The sequence below is a fragment of the Triticum urartu genome, chromosome 2, assembly GCF_003073215.2.
Source record: "Triticum urartu cultivar G1812 chromosome 2, Tu2.1, whole genome shotgun sequence".
NCBI classification, from domain to species: Eukaryota; Viridiplantae; Streptophyta; class Magnoliopsida; order Poales; family Poaceae; genus Triticum; species Triticum urartu.
This window is the reverse complement of record NC_053023.1, coordinates 573,888,852-573,908,618: the sequence shown is the minus strand read 5'-3', so window position 1 is coordinate 573,908,618 and position 19,767 is coordinate 573,888,852. Positions and strand designations below refer to the sequence as shown.

Below are 19,767 nucleotides of genomic sequence, written 5' to 3'. Positions count from 1 at the left end.
GAGGGTCTTCCTCTTCAAATGTTGTTCTTGACCTCTTCCTCATTTGCTTTTGCATAGGTTTTGCTGCAGGTAGGCCTTGCTTGAAAGCAGAGCATCCTTTTTTGTTATGTTCAGGATTGTTACAATGGCTACGATGAATAATGGTACCATGTCTTGTGATCTTCTTCCCTCCTTGCCTTGCAATCACCTCTTCTGGCTGCATTCTCCTGTTTTTGGCTTTCCTCCCACGTTTATTCTCATATAAAGGGGGCTTAATTAGACAACCACCCATTTTCTGCCACTCTCTCTTGTCTTTGCAAGGCATGATAATACGAGCATATGCCTTGGAGAAATTGCAAAGAGCATAGCACTTGTGCACCATTTCCTCTGGATCAATTAGTTCATCTCTATAGCAGGATATGGAATGGGGACAGGGAATACCAGTCAATTGCCATCTTCTGCATGTGCATGCCTTCATTTGCAACTCCACAATGTAGTCTCTCCCATGTGAAGTAACTAGGAAAATTCCTTCACCAGCATTAGTAGGGTAACAATTGCTAGACCATTCTATGTGCTTCAGAAGCCTTTTCTTGATCTTTGGACAGATTGGTCCATCCCACTTCTTAATCTCTTGTTGTTTGCTGTAATGCCTACTTGATAGTTGTGACTTGATTTTGTCAATCATGCTAATAATTGGCAAGTCCCTAGCCTCTAAGATATATCTGCAGGTACATCACAATAACAAGTTTATGAATATACCACATATAACAGACATGTTACTGAATTATATGTACAAGAGATAGTACTAGACTTACTTATTGAAAACCTCACAGTTGTTGTTTAGCAAAATGTCACATTTGGGCAAATCAGTTTGGAAAGCACTAACCCAAGTGTTAGGTCTCTTCTCTGCCAGCCAAGCATGAGCAGCACTGTCAAGTAACCTCATTTCTTCCATGTATTGTTCATATTGATTAGTTGTCGTGCTCCTAGCTATCTTCCATAACTGATTTTTCAGAACATCTCCTCTGAATTGTTCTCTGAAATTCTGCCAAAGGTGCCTAACACAAAATCTGTGTTCTGAGTTATGGAAATGCTCTTCCACAGCATTTATTAGGCCCTGGAAGTTAATCAAGTAAGAAACCAAGTTAGTGTGCAAGTTAAGTAAGCAAGCAAGTTAAAAAACAAGTAAGCTAGTTATTAGGCCCTGCCTTTTGTTTATCTGACATGACGGTCCATGGTGCAGTATTCTGAATTCCAAGATCTTGCTTCAATGTTCTCAGGAACCAGCTCTAGGTGTTAGTGTCTTCAACATCTACAATGCTAAATGCCACAGGATAAATACAATCATTAGGGTCCATGCCCACTGCGGACAGAAGCACACCTCCATATTTAGTTTTCAAATGGCATCCATCAAGACAAATAATGGGCCTACACCCTGCAAGGAATCCTCTTTTGCAAGCATCAAAACTGAAGTAGCATCTGCTAAACCTAGAATCACTGTCCAACTGAATAAAAAATGTGCTGCCAGGATTGGATCTTCTAACTTCATTTGCATAGTCCCAGAGCATGTTGTACTATGTCTCCTCATCCCTATGGATAATTTTCATTGCTATTCTCCTAGCCCTGCTTAGTTTACTGCAAGAAGCTGCCATGTTCCAATCCTTTTGAACTAACCTGCCAAAATTTCTCAAATTCATGCCTTGATCTGCCTTGAAGTACTCCAAATATTCCTGTGCAAGAAATTTGGAGGTAAATGCTTTAACCTTCCATTTCTTGGAACATTTGTGCTCACTGTTATACCTCTTGATGACCATGCAATTAGTTCTGCTATCGTAGCTGCACCATATGTTCCATGGGCAGTGAGCTTGACACTTGGCAGAAATTCTTTTCCTGTCATTGACTAGCATTTTAATGTCAAATCTGTTTTTGCAACTGTAAGCTCTTACTGCTTCCCTATGTTGGAAATATGCCCTAGAGGCAATAATAAATTGATTATTATTATATTTCCTTGTTCATGATAATCGTTTATTATCCATGCTATAATTGTATTAATAGGAAACTCAGATACATGTGTGGATACATAGACAACACCATGTCCCTAGTGAGCCTCTAGTTGACTAGCTCGTTGATCAATAGATGGTTATGGTTTCCTAACCATGGACATTGGATGTCGTTGATAACGGGATCACATCATTAGGAGAATGATGTGATGGACAAGACCCAATCCTAAGCATAGCACTAGATCGTGTAGTTCGTATGCTAAAGCTTTTCTAATGTCAAGTATCATTTCCTTAGACCATGAGATTGTGCAACTCCCGGATACCGTAGGAGTGCTTTGGGTGTATCAAACGTCAACGTAACTGGGTGACTATAAAGTTGCACTACAGGTATCTCCGAAAGTGTCTGTTGGGTTGGCACGAATCGAGACTGGGATTTGTCACTCCGTGTAAACGGAGAGGTATCTCTGGGCCCACTCGGTAGGACATCATCATAATGTGCACAATGTGATCAAGGAGTTGATCACGGGATGATGTGTTACGGAACGAGTAAAGAGACTTGCCGGTAACGAGATTGAACAAGGTATCAGGATACCGACGATCGAATCTCGGGCAAGTATCGTACCGCTAGACAAAGGGAATTGAATACGGGATTGATTAAGTCCTTGACATCGTGGTTCATCCGATGAGATCATCGTGGAACATGTGGGAGCCAACATGGGTATCCAGATCCCGCTGTTGGTTATTGACCCGAGAACGTCTCGGTCATGTCTGCATGTCTCCCGAACCCGTAGGGTCTACACACTTAAGGTTCGATGACGCTAGGGTTGTAAAGGAAGTTTGTATGTGGTTACCGAATGTTGTTCGGAGTCCCGGATGAGATCCCGGACGTCACGAGGAGTTCCGGAATGGTCCGGAGGTAAAGATTTATATATGGGAAGTCATGTTTTGGTCACCGGAAGAGTTTCGGGGTTTATCGGTAACGTACCGGGACCACCGGGAGGGTCCCGGGGTCCACCAAGTGGGGCCACCAGCCCCCCGGGGGGGCACATGGGCTATAGGGAGTGTTCCTTGGCCTACATGGGCCAAGGGCACCAGCCCCACTAAGGCCCATGCGCCTAAGAGATGGAGAGGGGGCAAACCCTAATGGGATATGGGCCTTAGGGCCCATATTGGTGCGCCTCCCTCTCCCATCCCCTCTTGGCCGCCCCCTTGCTCCCCATCTAGGGCTGCCGCCCCCTAGGGGTGGGAACCCTAGAGGGGGCGCAGCCCCTCCCCTTCCCTATATATATGAGGCATAGGGCTGCCCATAAGATGCGATTTCGATCTCTCGTTGGTGCAGCCCTGCATCTCTCTCTCCCTCCTCTTCTGTGGTGCTTGGCGAAGCCCTGCAGGATTGCCACGCTCCTCCATCACCACCACGCCGTTGTGCTGCTGCTGGATGGAGTCTTCCTCAACCTCTCCCTCTCTCCTTGCTGGATCAAGGCATGGGAGACGTCACCGGGCTGTACGTGTGTTGAACGCGGAGGTGCCGTCCGTTCGGCACTAGGATCATCGGTGATTTGGATCACGACGAGTACGACTCCATCAACCCCGTTCACTTGAACGCTTCCGCTTAGCGATCTACAAGGGTATGTAGATTCACTCTCCTTCCCCTCGTTGCTAGTCTCTTCATAGATAGATCTTGGTGACACGTAGGAAAATTTTGAATTTCTGCTACGTTCCCCAACACCCTAAACAACTCAGGAGACTGGAAGACTTGCCCAATCCTAAACTGTGGATCATGCAAATCTTCTTTTCTAAATCCTTTGAATTTATATTTTGCACCTGCTTCATCATCAGAATCTGGTAGCTGCAGCTCCTCTTCATCTGAATCTTGTATAGGATCAGCCTTTGCTCTAATGTTTACATCTACAGGTTCTTCAACTGTGTCCTCTTTGAGATCATCATCTAAATCACTCACATCATAGTCACTATCTGCAATATCATCAGCAAACTCAGACCCCTCTTCACTTCCATTACCTTCAACATCGGAAAGTTCTCTATCATTTTCCTCTTCAAACTCATCTGCAAAATCAGAGACCTCCTCAGGAACATCCTCTTCAGCTTGCTCCTCCTCTGCAAACTCCTCTTCTTGTACTACTGGTTCTTGCTCCTCCTTTGCAAAATCCTCTGCAGCTTGCTGCTCATCTGCATTTGTTTGCTCTACTGCTTGTTGTGCAAGTGTTTCTTCCATTGCTTACTCTGCTTCATATCCAAAGCTGTCATGAGTTACAAACTGACATTGCCTTTTTTCAAATGTTTCCTCCTTAATCTGCTTCTCCAATGCTTCCTTCTTCATCTGCTGTTTGTGCTTGTCCAGTGCTTTCTCCTTGATGGTCTGAATTGGTTTCATAGGACTCACAACAGTGGGCGGATCTGTTACAGGAAACTGGACAACATCATCCCAGTCAAATTGCCTGAAACTCTCATCATGATCAAGATACATCTGTAGGTACTTGTGTCCAAATGTCACATGTGCCCTCATGTTCAAACAATTGTCATTGCAAGTTATCTTCAAAAGGCCTCCTTCGTTCATTGGTTTCCCAGGCATACAGTAATACATGTGTAGTCTTCCCTGAACTTCATATCCCAATTGTTCTACTAAATCTTCCAACTTATCCACCGTGAGTGCATCCCCCTCAACATAATCATACCATATGCTTTTTCCATTCACATATGCACGATTTTTACCAACTCCAAGGAAATAACCATCGAAATTGATGCAAAGACTGAAATTTGATGCATAGTCGATTGTTTCTGCACATGAACAGAACAATATTAATGACTAGGTTAACAAGCAAAAATCGCTAGCAGAACAAAAGCCCTAGAACAAACACTAGCAGTAATATCAACTATCTAAAAGGAAATACAAGTGCGCATGATCTAAATCGTGAGATTAACGACTTTCAAACAGAAGGGTGAGGGAGGGGGATGGGTTACAGGGGGTTTCAGAGTTTCAGAGATGCTTACCGTAGACAGGGGGTGGGTCTCCCTCCGCGCGGCGACGAGGCACCATGGTTCAGCTCGCTTCGTCGGCGAACCCGCGGGCCGCCGTCGCTCCGTTGGCGTATGGCTCCGTCGACGGTGACGAAACCCTAGCCGGTCACCTCCCATGATAGCCTTCCCTTTCTTTCCTTAGCCTTGGAGACGGCGATATGAATGCTGGGGAGAAGCCGAGCCGTCCCGAATGGGCAGGGGGAGATATGCAAAACTGCGCCGTGGTCGCTCGCTTTTTTTTGTTGAGGAAAGTGGTCGCTCGCTTCTTTATGAAATGGACGTGTCCTGTACAGTTGGCGGGTCAAACAGTTTTTTGGGTCAAATACGTCCACGTGTGCAAAATACGAGCCAAAATGATACGAGTTACCGTACGCTGACCCGATTCAGCGAGTCAAGTGACCGTAACTTTAGGTTTCATGAATACAGTGACCAAACTGAACCCTAGAGACAAGTTCAGTTACTGTAGGTGTAATTTTCTCAGGGCGGAGCTAGAACGATTCTGCATCATGGAGATTGTCCGATGAGAAGTTCCTTCAGAGGGTACTCGTGGATTCTTTACACTCATGTATAAGCATAAACATTACCCTAAATGGCACATACACATGAACACATTAGCCGGTAATAAATTGGTCTAGAAAACGATAATATATCATCCATTTAGTCCCCAATATCTTAGGCGAACTTTCCCCTAAAATAAGATCTTAGGTGAATTCATAAAAATCTTTTGTGCGCATATCAAGGGGAGGCTTTTTATCATACTCCCTTTGTCCGGAAATACTTGTCATAGAAATGGATGAAAATGGATGCATCTAGATACATCCATCTGTTCGACAAGTATTTCCGGACGGAGGGAGTATTTTACAATGTTTTGCGGGTATACAAAGAAAGTGCATAACTTTTTATGGGTTAATTACATAAATGCCACTCCAATTATGGCGATTCATAAAAATGCTAGTGCAATTTTAAAATTTTGAAAAATGCCGTTGCAATTTTTGCAAACTTTGAAAAACGCCACTGCAGACTTCGAAAAATGCCACTGAAAAGACATTTTTCAAAATTTGGAAATTGCAGTGGCATTTCTCAGAATCGCCAAAGTGGCATTTATCAAATTAACCCTTTTTATACACAAAAGCAACTAAACCCTTATGAATCTAAATGCACACATATCACCGGAAGTACAAAGCACCCCGACATAATAAATATTACATCAAAGTCTCTGGACTACCTTGCGACCACTACGACCGCCAGAACGAATCGCCGACACATCGCTGCCGCTGCTCCCCTACAGAAGACGACCTTACCTTGTCGTTGACAACTGAAATGTCTTCATGCACGTGTCCCTATGGTCCAGTATCCTCGAGCCGCCGTGGTCGTTGTGGAGTCCTTGAATCATTTGAAATGGTTAAACACTAGCAACCATTTTGAAAGAGGTCATTAAAATGAGAACACTCATGTGTAACCACTGCGAACAAAATCTTTAAAATGTCAAATGTGTGTTTAATCTAGTCTAAGAGTTGAATATACAAAGCTAATAAACCTCAAGGAACACTACCTTGATAGTCCTAAGCTACATGTTCATTACAGGATGTGATCATTTTTGGAGAGTCAAACAAAGTGCTCCCAAATCAAACCTTCTGGATTATTCTAAAGGTAAGACATCTTCTTATTTGTGCCTACCTTTATCATTTGGGAGATGGTGGTAGTTTCATATGGACTACTCCATGTTTTTCTTCGTGGCAAGCCATTTATGACAAGCTTATAATCGAGCCGTCACCTTATTTTCATCTAGTTGTTATTATTGATATTTGGCTACCTAACTAGAAAATTTGGAACACCAATCTTGTGAACGCTTTATTTCATCCTCATACGACACAGGCTGTAATGCAAACCCCTGTTTGTCAATAATGCTAAACATGATATGTCAGTTTATAGGCTAACCCCTGCATGTGACTACACTTTGAAAAGTGCCTACAAACACTACTTCAATAATCTAGCACTACCAGCAAACCAACGACCAAAAATAGCTCCATTGCAGATTATAAATTAAACCTTGTCAATCAAATTTGGAGGGACAAACTCATGAAGTCAGGAGTCCAAACTTCTGCATGAAGGCATCTTCACTAAGCACTTCTAAATGGGTAAGCATGCAAGTAAGTTCTCAAGACATATTAGTGAAAACTATACTAGATGTCCCAACCAAGAGGATGGAATGCACATGTTTTTGTTATGCCCTTTTATCAAAGGCTACCTGGTTCTCCTATCCCTGGTATGTTAGAGCATAAGTTTTGGCTGAACATAACCATCCCATTCCACAAATGATTAAGATTTTATTGAAAGCTCATCCCCACATCAATGTAACTAGTGTATACACTTCTTTTATGGCGCCTTTGAGTGCTTTAAAATGATGCCATGTTTTGTAGAAAGTTTTGTAAAACATCACATATATGACTAGTGTTGATTGTGATCTTACAGAGTCCAAAGCTCTAGAGGATGTGATGACATGGCATGATCAAGGCTCGGCAATTTTTGTTGTACAACAACAACCAAGAATCACGCAATAACCATCTTTAGTTGCAGGTAAATGGCTTTTTGCAATGCGGCCTAGGCAAACGAGGAAGATATGCAGCCTTCTTTCAACTGGTATTGGTGTCGTCATCCAATTTGAATAAAATGATCATTGTCAGCAGTTACAGGTTTCGGCCATGCCTTCTCTGATGGTGTCCTCTCTCCAAGCCAAAACATACGAGCCACTCTTTGCCACAATGATAGCAGATACTCTTCACATCCTGAAATCAGCAGCCATAACAAGTTTCATCTTCAAAGTCAAGCATCACCATCTTTTATCCTTGCGATGGTAGCGCCGTCAACAGGTGTTTCAATGTCAAAGCGCATCATCAAGCAATCTTCCCGCAAAAAAATAAATAAATCAAAACTATCTTCATGGCTTTTCGATGTCTTTTCAGATACAGGACCTTGTACCACGTGAGATATTTTAGCCATGTCAAACGTGACCCCTTTCATTTCATAAAATGTTGCTAATGGAATAAAATCGATTTTTTTAGGGCAATAAAATCGATTATTGTTCAAAAAGAAAAAGGAGGATCAAACGCAGAAGCGCAGGAACTCACGACCGACCGAGGGGCGACCGCCAAATGGTGCTTCCGGACTCCGGAGTTCCGGTTCCCAGCCTCCGGCCCCATCGGTGGCGCGCCTCCTCGCCGCGCGAGAGAAACCTCTGAAAAACCACTCCTCCTTGTTGCCGCCCACTCCCCTGTTTCCCGCCCCCCTACCGCCACATGCACGCCATAGGCCAAGCAAGTAAGGGAGAGGTTAGAAGAGAGCAGAGAGGCAAGGAGGAGAGAGATCAGAAGAGGGAGGAGTAGGAGGAGTAAGTAGAATATGAGAAGGTCAGGGAAGGAGAGGGAAGAAGATAAGAGAGGTGAGCAGGTAGGGAAAGGGGTCAGATAAAGTGAAATAGACTAGGGCAGAAGAGGGAGAAAACAGTTGGACGCAGGGGAGGACCAAGAGAGAGGGGAGGGGTAGAAGGAGAGAGAGGTTAGGGGGGAGGGAGGTAATGAGAGAGTAGAGAGAAGAGTAGTCAGAGGGAGAAGGGAAGAGGATGAGGATAGAGAAGGAGGAGGAGATGAGAGGGAGAAAACTCAGATACATGTGTGGATACATAGACAACACCATGTCCCTAGTAAGCCTCTAGTTGACTAGCTCGTTGATCAATAGATGGTTACGGTTTCCTGACCATGGACATTGGATGTCGTTGATAACGGGATCACATCATTAGGAGAATGATGTGATGGACAAGACCCAATCCTAAGCCTAGCACAAGCATCGTGTAGTTCGTATGCTAAAGCTTTTCTAATGTCAAGTATCATTTCCTTAGAGCATGAGATTGTGCAACTCCCGGATACCGTAGGAGTGCTTTGGGTGTGCCAAACGTCACAACGTAACTGGGTGGCTATAAAGGTACACTACAGGTATCTCCGAAAGTGTCTGTTGGGTTGGCACGAATCGAGACTGGGATTTGTCACTCCGTGTAAACGGAGAGGTATCTCTGGGCCCACTCGGTAGGACATCATCATAATGTGCACAATGTGATCAAGGAGTTGATCAAGGGATGATGTGTTATGGAACGAGTAAAGAGACTTGCCGGTAACGAGATTGAACAAGGTATCGGGATACCGACGATCGAATCTCGGGCAAGTATCGTACCGCTAGACAAAGGGAATTAGTATACGGGATTGATTAAGTCCTTGACATCGTGGTTCATCCGATGAGATCATCGTGGAACATGTGGGAGCCAACATGGGTATCCAGATCCCGCTGTTGGTTATTGACCGGAGAACGTCTCGGTCATGTCTGCATGTCTCCCGAACCCGTAGGGTCTACACACTTAAGGTTCGATGACGCTAGGGTTATAAAGGAGTTTGTATGTGGTTACCGAATGTTGTTCGGAGTCCCGGATGAGATCCCGGACGTCACGAGGAGTTCCGGAATGGTCCGAGGTAAAGATTTATATATAGGGAAGTCCTTTTTGGTCACCGGAAGAGTTTCGGGGTTTATCGGTAACGTACCGGGACCACCGGGAGGGTCCCGGGGGTCCACCAAGTGGGGCCACCAACCCCGGAGGCTTGCATGGGCCAAGAGTGGTGAGGGACCAGCCCCTGAGTGGGCTGGTGCGCCTCCCACAAGGCCCAAGGGGCAGCTAGGAAAAAAAGGAGGAAACCCTAGGCTTAGATGGGCCTAAGGCCCACCCTAGGGGGCGCCTCCCTCTCTTTCCCCCTTGGCCGCCCCTTGTTTCCCATCTAGGGCTGCCGCCCCCCTAGGGGTGGGAACCCTAGAGGGGGCGCACCCTCCTCCCTCTCCCCTATATATAGTGAGGCATGGGGCTGCCCATAACACGCGATCTGATCTCTCTGCTTGGTGCAGCCGTCTCTCTCCTCCCTCTCGGTGGTGCTGGCGAAGCCCTGCAGGATTGCACGCTCCTCCATCACCACCACGCCGTTGTGCTGCTGCTGGATGGAGTCTTCCTCAACCTCTCCCTCTCTCCTTGCTGATCAAGGCGTGGGAGACGTCACCGGGCTGTACGTGTGTTGAACGCGGAGGTGCCGTCCGTTCGGCACTAGGATCATCGGTGATTTGGATCACGACGAGTACGACTCCATCAACCCCGTTCTCTTGAACGCTTCCGCTTAGCGATCTACAAGGGTATGTAGATGCACTCTCCTTCCCCTCGTTGCTGGTTTCTCCATAGATAGATCTTGGTGACACGTAGGAAAATTTTGAATTTTCTGCTACGTTCCCCAACAGTGGCATCATGAGCTAGGTCTATTGCGTAGATTCTATGCACGAGTAGAACACAAAGTAGTTGTGGGCGTTGATTTTGTTCAATATGCTTGCCGTTACTAGTCTTATCTTGATTCGGCGGCATCGTGGGATGAAGCGGCCCGGACCGACCTTACATGTACTCTTACGTGAGACGGTTCCACCGACTGACATGCACTAGTTGCATAAGGTGGCTAGCGGGTGTCTGTCTCTCCCACTTTAGTCGGATCGGATTCGATGAAAAGGGTCCTTATGAAGGGTAAATAGCAATTGGCATATCACGTTGTGGTTTTGCGTAGGTAAGAAACGTTCTTGCTAGAAACCCATAGCAGCCACGTAAAACATGCAAACAACAATTAGAGGACGTCTAACTTGTTTTTGCAGGGTATGCTATGTGATGTGATATGGCCAAAGGATGTGATGAATGATATATGTGATGTATGAGGTTGATCATGTTCTTGTAATAGGAATCACGACTTGCATGTCGATGAGTATGACAACCGGCAGGAGCCATAGGAGTTGTCTTAATTTATTTATGACTGCGTGTCAACATAAACGTCATGTAATTACTTTACTTTATTGCTAACCGTTAGCCTGTAGTAGTAGAAGTAATAGTGAGTGACAACTTCAAGAAGACACGATGATGGAGATCATGTATGATGGAGATTATGGTGTCATACCGGGTGACAAAGGTGATGATCATGGAGGCCAGCGCAAGATGGAGAGTCAAAGGAAAATGATATTGGCCATATCATGTCACTATTAGATGGAGGGAGGACAGTCCGCAGGAGTAAGAGAGAGAGAGGTCAAGATGAGATAGGAGAGTAGCAGGGGAGAGGAAGGCGAAGGGAAAGGAAGGAGGGCAAGGCCCCCGAAGGAGGATCAAGTTAGAATAGAGGAGGCGAGAGACAGGAGGTGATAGGAGTGACGACAGGGAGGAAGGAGGGGTAAGAAAAGAGGAAAGGAAGAAGAGATTGGAAACAGAAGAGAGGTAAAGGGAAGGAGAGGAAGGGGGATAGGCCACGGCAGAGGAAAGAAGAGGAGGGGCAAGGGTAGGCGGGAGCTGTCAGCAGTAGCGGGAGAGAAGGTAGGCGGGGAAGGAGAGGGAAGGTGGGGCACGGGGAATGAAGGGGCAGGAGGGGATAGCAAGTGCGAGGGAGAGGTGAGGAGAAGAGAAAGAGAGGAGAAGAATTAGAGAGGAGTAGGCATGAGATATTAAGGGGCAGGAGCAGGGTTTAGGGCGAGAGACGGGAGCAGGTTAGGGGGCAGGAAGGGAGAAGGAAGGGCGGGGAGGAAGGAATGAGGTGAGAGTGAACGGCAGGGGAGTAAGGGGAGGCGATAGGCGAGACAGGTGAGAGGAAGGTAGACAACAGCAAGCGAGAGAGATGAAGAGAGTTAGAATGGCGAGGGCTAAAGAGAAGGAGAGTCAGGGTAGGTGAGGAAAATGAAGCAGAAAAGAAGGAAAAGATAAGGGAGGGTGGAGGCAGCAGGGGACAGGAGAGCATAGATCAAGAAGTAGGAGTTAGGCAGGGAAGGGAGGACAGGGACAACAAAACAAGAGAGGAAGAGTCAGGGGGAAGGCGGGTAAGAAGTGAGGAGAGATGAGAAGGTAGTAGAAAAAGGGTAGAAGACTAGAGACGAAATAGTAGAGTAAGAGAAGTAGGACAAGGCAGAGGGGTGAGTGGAGAAAACAAGGGTTAAGACGAGGAGAGACGGCAAGGAATAAGAAAGAGAGGGAAAGAGAGAAGAGTGGAGGGGGTAAAGAGGAGGGATAGGAGGTGAAGAAAGAAGGAGGGGGGAGACGAAAAAAGGGGACAGGAAGAGAAAGAAAAAAGATCATGACGAAGGATATATAGAGAGATAGAGAAGTAAGGAGAGAAAAGAGATACCGTATAGGGAAAGGCCGAAGCAGCAGGTACTTTCCTCCCGCTTCTTCTCCCCCGCCCACCACCCTGACCTCCGGCCTACGCGCCCAAGCCAACCCGTCGCGCCTCCTCCTCCCCCCAAGCTCCGCTCCCACCGTCGCTCCTGTTCCGCCGCCCAAGCGCGCGCGCGCCTCTCCTGCTCCAAACGCCGCCAAAAGGCCCCGACCCTTTCCCCTCCCCCGTCTCCGTCACCCCCCCTCGCGAGGCCGCCGTCCGCCGCGCGCTCCTCGAGCCGCCGCCCCCCGGCTCGAACCCTAGCGGCGGCGATGGCGGTGGCGGCGGCGGCAGAGGCTACACCCCGCTGGAGCAGCAGGTCGTGGACCTCAAGGCCCGCCACCCGGACGTCCTCCTCATGGTCGAGGTGGGCTACCGCTTCCGCTTCTTCGGCGAGGACGCCGCCGTCGCCGCCTCCGTCCTCGGCATCGTCGCCCACCCCGACCGCAGCTTCCTCACCGCCAGCGTCCCCACGTTCCGCCTGGGCTTCCACGTCTGCCGCCTCGTCGACGCGGGCCACAAGGTCGGCGTCGTCCGCCAGACCGAGACCGCGGCGATCAAGGCGGCCGCGGCTGCGCGCGGCGGGGGCGGCGCGGCCCCCTTCGCGCGCGAGCTGTCGGCGGTGTACACGCGCGCCACCATCGAGGCGGGGGCCGGGGAAATGGAGGGCGGCGGCGCGCCGGAAGAGGGGAGCAGGTACCTCGTCTGCGTGGTGGACAAGGAGGTGGATGCCGTGGGGAGGGAGGGGTTCGAGGTGAAGGTTGGGGTGGTGGCCATCGAGGTGTCCACCGGCGAGGTCGTGCACGGGGAGTTCATGGACGGCGCATCCAGGAGCGGGCTTGAGGCCGTGCTGCTTGGCCTGGCGCCCGTTGAGGTCATACTCGGCACCCCTCTCTCGTTCTCTACTGAAAAGGTAAGTGGTACTCTATCTGCCCAAACTTATGTTGGTTAATCTGAATATCTGATCGCCAGATGAATCCATGTCTGGTGATGTGTAAAAATTGTACGGTCATGATATTCTGTATTTCACAATGCACAGTATAGCTGAAGTCGCACTGATGGCACGAAACGTTAATCAGTAGATTGTAGATTCTCATCCGTTTCAGTTTGCAATAAGTAATAATAAATTTACTTATGTTTGTACGATTTCTGGTCATGCTTATGCTATATGGCAACTTATTTAGAATTCCGTAAACAACCATCAGTGTAACTGTAGCTTGGCAGTAACATGTTACCATTTCCCAGTTCCACCATAATGTATGATGGCCTGTTTACCCATCATACTAACTTGAGTTACATGCAAATTATTCATATGATCTTTATTTGCTTGTCTTTGATTACAGTTTTTAGTTATTGCTATTTTGAGTTAGTGTTACTCCTTCTAGTTTCATAGTGCTCGAGATTCCCTGGTTAATGGGTTCCTCCATTTGTTGTCTAGCTGATGAGGGCATATGCGGGACCTGCCTCTAATGTCCGGGTTGAGTGCACTTCGCGTGATTGTTTCAGCGGGGGCAGCGCTTTAGCAGAACTGATGTCTTTGTTTGAGAAATCGGAGGTCAATTCACCAACCATCGAAAACGATAAACAGATGATGGAAATAAATGAAGAGGACAACAATCTTCGTGGGATGGAGGTACTGTTAGCATTCATAACTGTTCTAAATGGAGTTTAGGTAATTAACTGCCGTCGCCCGTTGTGGCTTGATAACTATAATGTGGTTTAATAAGTTACATTTGTTCGCATAGGGTGTCATGGCTATGCCAGAGCTAGTTGCCCAAGCAATGGCATTGAGCGTTCGCTATTTGAAGGGTTTTGGTATGGAGAGGTTAATCTGCTTCGGTTCCTCGTTCCGGCCATTTACTGCTAATACTGAAATGTCTCTATCAGCAAACGCTCTTCAGCAGCTCGAGGTACATTCTTCTGTAATACCATGCAACTATTTTTCTTCTTTCTGTTTGGGTAGCTGTGACAATTTTTTAGACGGAAAGTTGTGACCGGGGGAGAACTGTAGTCACTTCCTTTTTCCTGAAATGTTTCGAAACTCGAGACACCAAAGCACATCCGCTGTTCGCTTTTGTGGGCATGCCATGCCCTTGAGATTCTCCTCCATTCCATTTATGAGGTGCCACCTGGATTGTTTTCAGGTATTAAAGAACAACTCAGATGGTTCAATAGAAGGGTCCCTGTTCCAAACTATGAACAACACATGTACAGCTTTTGGATCTAGGCTGTTTAGACACTGGGTAAGCTGCTATATCTGGACCTGGCCATGAAATGACTTTCAGCATAATCTATCATTTCACATTGAACAATTTGTTTTTATGTCAACTGTTTTGTTAAATGTCTTTCTTGATCTTGTGCTGTTCTTGCAGTTGACTCACCCCTTATCTGATAGAAATCTAATATGTGCTCGTCACGATGCAATCTCTGAGATCTCTGAATCGATGGGATCACGGCAAGATTCAGTTAGCATTCGACAGGATGAAGGGGATGGGTGCTGCGCAGCTTCTGCGCGAAGTGATCTCAGCACCATTCTTTCATCTGTTTTAACAATGCTGGGAAGATCACTTGATTCTCAAAGAGGAATTACAAGAATTTTTCACTGCAAAGCCACAGCTAAAGAGGTAAAAATATATTCCTTTCTGTGTTCTAATTGATTCTAGACTGGAACTGTTGCCCCAATTATGATTGTCCATTATAGAACTTGCACATTATACCTGCTAGTAGTTTTTCCCTGTACTTCTTTCTTTTTTGCTTGTTTTCTTCTATATATCTGTTGAAACTGTGTTCCACTATGAAATAGAGAAGTCCGTGAATTCAGTTTTGCTTGCTATATACATACAAATTTTTGGTTGGAGAAATGTTTCTATGCTCCTGTTGACTCTTTAACTTAAAAATTTTGGTGGTGTTTATGCGAATCTTGCTTAGTGTGATATTGATACCTAACTGTCCATAGTTTGTGTCGCAGTTTGTTGGGGTCATCCAGGCTATCTTGACGGCTGGAAAGCAACTGCGGAAGCTTGTTCTCGAGGATACTGACAACATGTCTTCTCAGCATAGAATTGTCCACTCTTCTTTGTTGAGAAGGCTCATAAGTACAGCTTCATCATCTGCTGTACTTGCTAATGCTGTGAAACTTCTGTCGTGTCTTGACAAAGATGCTGCTGATCAAGGAGATATGATAAACCTATTCATTTCATCTGTTGACCAGTTCCCCGAGGTAAATCTTTCCCTTATCACAAATAGAGTTTGTTTGTTCCTTACGTTTTCGGATGCATCATACTTGTATATCTTTCTACAGGTTGCAGAGGGTCATGTGACTGTTGAAATGGCCAAACAAAAACTGGATTTATTAATTGTTGAATATCGGAAGCAGCTTGGCATGCGCAGCTTGGAGTACAAAACCGTATCTGGAACAGCTTACCTGATCGAAGTTAAATCGCTTAATTGAAACCTTCATGTATTTTTAGTTTCAAGTAGTAAGAATATCTCTTGTATTTTTTGTTTGGTTCTTAATGTTACCTATTATGTGTGTCTGCAGCTACCAGTAGATAGAAGGGTGCCTACAAATTGGATGAAAGTAAATAGCACCAAAAAAACTATTAGATACCACACTCCTGAAGTATTGAAGAACTTGGACAACTTATTACTGGCTAAAGAAGAACTAGCAGTTATCTGCAGGAAAACATGGCACAAATTCCTTATGGATTTCGGCAAATATTATGCGCAGTTTCAAGCATCTGTCGAATCTCTTGCAGCTCTTGACTGCTTATACTCTCTTGCCACTCTTGCAAAACAAAATGTAATAGACTATCGTTAACCAGTGTTCACCTTTTTACATGGTTCGTTTTTCCTACATGACATCGATCACGATCTGATTTGCCATTTTTGCAGAATTATGTACAACCTAACTTTGTTCCTGAAAATGAAGCAAGTCAGATCCACATCAAAGATGGTCGCCATCCGGTTAGTTGTAGACCACTTTGTATCAGCCATCTTGGCTCTTCTACGAATATATGATACGCATGCTTGTGCGTATTCTAGAAAAAACTTTCCATTCTACTGATGGCTTTCAGGATCAAGCCTTCTGAGTTTGATCTCATTAGTACCTGTTCTTCAGTTTTGCACATCAACACTTCTTATTTATTTGACGATGGTGGTGATGGCGTGCTGTTGCATTTTAGGTTCTGGAGTCTCTACTTGGAGACAATTTTGTTCCAAATGATACAGACCTTCATGCAGATGGGCAGTACTGCCAGATTGTTACAGGACCAAACATGGGAGGAAAAAGTTGCTATATTCGCCAAGTTGCACTAATTACCATTATGGCCCAGGTATAGGTTTTATCCGATGCTTTAAGTCTACTCATGGAAACACGTTGTAAATGTATAATATAACTACTCCAGTAAAAACTTTTACCAAGTAGTTGGTTTGCAGCTGACAAAAACATTGGTAAATGGTTATATGTTTCCTTTTAAAAGCAGCTAAAGACTGGTAGTTGTTCCCTCGCAAAAAAAGAAGGTTGATAGTTGTTATAGATTACTCTAGTTGCATTTTTTCTCTGAGGAGATTCCTATAACTTGTTGCTCTGGTTTCATTAGGTTGGTTCCTTTGTACCAGCTTCATCAGCAATACTTCATGTTGTTGATGGAATTTATACTCGGATGGGTGCATCTGACAGTATTCAACAAGGAACAAGTACCTTTTATGAAGAGATGAATGAAGCTTCCAACATATTACAGAACTGCTCATCTCGATCCCTAGTTATCATTGATGAGCTTGGTCGTGGAACAAGCACACACGATGGTGTTGCTATAGCCTATGCTACATTACACTATCTCCTGAAAAACAAGAAATGTATTGTCATTTTTGTAACTCACTATCCAAAGATTCTTGATATCCAGAGTGAATTTGAAGGTTCCGTTGGGGCATACCATGTTTCATATCTGTCGACAAGGAAGCTGTTGCAAATTAGTGATGAAAAGATGGGTATTAGCACAGAAACAGAGGATCTTGGAGAAATTACTTTCTTGTATAAACTTGTTGCTGGAGCTTCAGACAGAAGCTTTGGTCTTAATGTCGCACTGCTTGCGCAGGTTAGTCATATGTGAACTTTTATGCCTTCAGCTCTTTTTTGTGTTTTGGCGTACACTTCTATTGTCATGGGTACTCCTAACACAAGCGGTGTTCTTTTGGTGTCCAACTGAGTTGTTCTCTATTCTCCAAATCGCTGTGGTGTGAAATAAAATGAGATAGCATCCTGCAGGAGATCACTAAGCTGTGTCCAAGAATCCAAGATGGTTTCTGTCAGGATGTGAAGTAGGAAAGCTGATCTTTGTTTGTAACCGGGTCTACAAGTTAGTAAATATAGAGCTACAAGTTATATCGAGTTACAAGTTAGAGACAAAGTGACCTAGAGAAGTGTGGGGTAGAACTTGTATGTGGAATTTAGGAGGTGGCTCGTCCTATCTTAAGTTATATGGAAGCATGCCAATAATTCAGCTTCTGTTCTCTATCATCGTTACCTTTTCTAATAGCTGACTACGGCACTAGCACAGGAGATGACCACATGCCTCTGTTCATCATTTTTAGAATATTTGCAGTAGTTTACATGTTGGTATCTCACTTGTGAATAACGAATAGGTTCACATCCCCTCGTGGTTTCATTATTTGGTAGGTGGGATAAACTTCCTAATTCTACAATGAAGATGTATGTGCTGGCTAACCCCTTTTGTTTGGAAATGGGGCTAATCTTTATAATAGATCAGTTAGTCTGGTCTTCTTCTAGTTGAGCTTACACAGTTTGAACAATGAGTGTATTGTGTACTTGAACATATTGAAGTGAAACACTAATAGTCATTCCTTTGCCTATCTATTGGTTTCTGAGGTGTGATCCTGCTTTGCAGCTCCCGTTGAGATGTATTCAGCAGGCATCGGTCATGGCAGCCAAACTGCAAGAAGAGATGAGTAAGCGTAATGAAAACAAGCTGCTGAGGTTAATGGACGAACCATCCAGAGATGGACCATGGGAAAGCTCTCCGAAAGTTGGTTTGCTTTGTGCAGAGCCTCACCAGGGGTTGATGGAAGCATGCCGCAGGATACTGCATGACATGAGATCTGCTCAAAGTAATAACGACGTAACAAGTACACTTTCTTGTTTGAAGAGTGCACAGGAGATCGCATCGAAGATGATTAAAGGGTAGCATTCTTCTCAAATGATGAAGCACTCTCTCATTTCTTCCTTAACCTTTTCTCTTTTCTTGTTTGGGATGTGTTTCTTCCTTAACTTGAGGGGGAATTACCAGGTATTGGTACTGTCCCGTTCTATCCATCTGTATTATGCATATCTGGCCATCGATAGAGTCCCTCAGTCAGCATTTTCTTACATGTCACTCATTGATATATTGTTCCGCTGCTGGCCTGGTAGCATGTTTATAAGTGTCCTATATAAGTATATAGAAGGGAGTATATATATTTTGTGTTGCATCGGTACCTCAATCTGTCAAAACTCCATTACAGTTACACAAGACCTGATGTAACATGTTTCCCTGGAGCTGTATTCTCGAAAAAATGTTTGTGTGGAGCTAAGAGCATCTTCAGCTGCGCCCCTAAGAGGCCTCCACAGGCTATTTTTTAGCGCCGGCACTGAAAAAACGGGCCAGTTGCGTTTCCAGGAGCCTAATTTTCGCTGGTTAGGCCTAAAACTGATGCCGGCGGATTCAGACCGAACCTGGTGCGCTAGAGGGGCGCCAGGGGAATCGTTTTTAACACGAAAGAACGGCGGGCCTGTTGAGTTAGCAACCCCGCGCATCGTTGTCCTCATCGCCTTGGTTTCCCGTGGGGAATTAATGCCAAGGTCGGTCTTTCATTGATTCCTCATGGGCGGCGTAGTGTGGTGACGCGCTCTTTCTCGCCATGTGTACGCACGTTTGCCGCCCCCGGCCGCTATAAAAGCTGCCCCCTCCCTTGCCGATGGACGCACTCGCCGCAGCCCCTCTCTCTCGCTGTCGACGCTCTCTCTTCTCGTTTAGCCACCGTATGCACGCCCCGCCGATGGGAGAGCGGTTCCCCGGCGATGGAGTAGCGGCCAACGGCTTTGGGCGCCGCTACCTGCACGAATGGAAGCCACTTCCTCCATGAGGCAAACTACCCAGCGTCGCCTGACATGCACGTGCCGGGGCGTTGGAGGCTCAGCGCCGGGGGTGTCCCAGTCCCCCGGCAGCCCGATGTCGACCATCCCGCCTGCTTCCACGCCGAGATCGAGCGTGTTTGGGCCTCTTTGACGGAGGAGGAGCGGGACCTCCCGGAGTACGCCGCCGACGACCACGTGCACTGGGCGACGTACTTTCAACGCCGGCGCGAGGAGCGGCTCACCTCCACCAACAACGCGCCGGTGAAAAGGGGAGCAACAGCAGCGACGACCTCCGCCTATGGTGGGGCGCCCCCGGCCGCATGCTCCATGCCGTCCTCGAGTACCTCGAGGGTGGCAATGATCC

The 19,767-nt window shown here is 46.1% G+C and overlaps 1 protein-coding gene across 1 annotated transcript; it reads left to right on the top strand.

Moving 5' to 3' along the window:
- Positions 1 to 11,752: 11,752 nt before the first annotated feature.
- Positions 11,753 to 18,691, top strand: LOC125537332 (DNA mismatch repair protein MSH3-like). Its single transcript, XM_048700638.1, has 13 exons — positions 11,753 to 11,783; positions 12,436 to 13,184; positions 13,710 to 13,904; positions 14,017 to 14,181; positions 14,416 to 14,514; positions 14,644 to 14,895; positions 15,240 to 15,491; positions 15,573 to 15,704; positions 15,813 to 16,073; positions 16,166 to 16,237; positions 16,456 to 16,605; positions 16,873 to 17,367; positions 18,178 to 18,691. Exons 1-13 carry the CDS (start codon positions 11,753 to 11,755, stop codon positions 18,472 to 18,474), a joined length of 3,150 nt encoding a protein of 1,049 aa, XP_048556595.1. The 3' UTR covers positions 18,475 to 18,691.
- Positions 18,692 to 19,767: the final 1,076 nt, after the last annotated feature.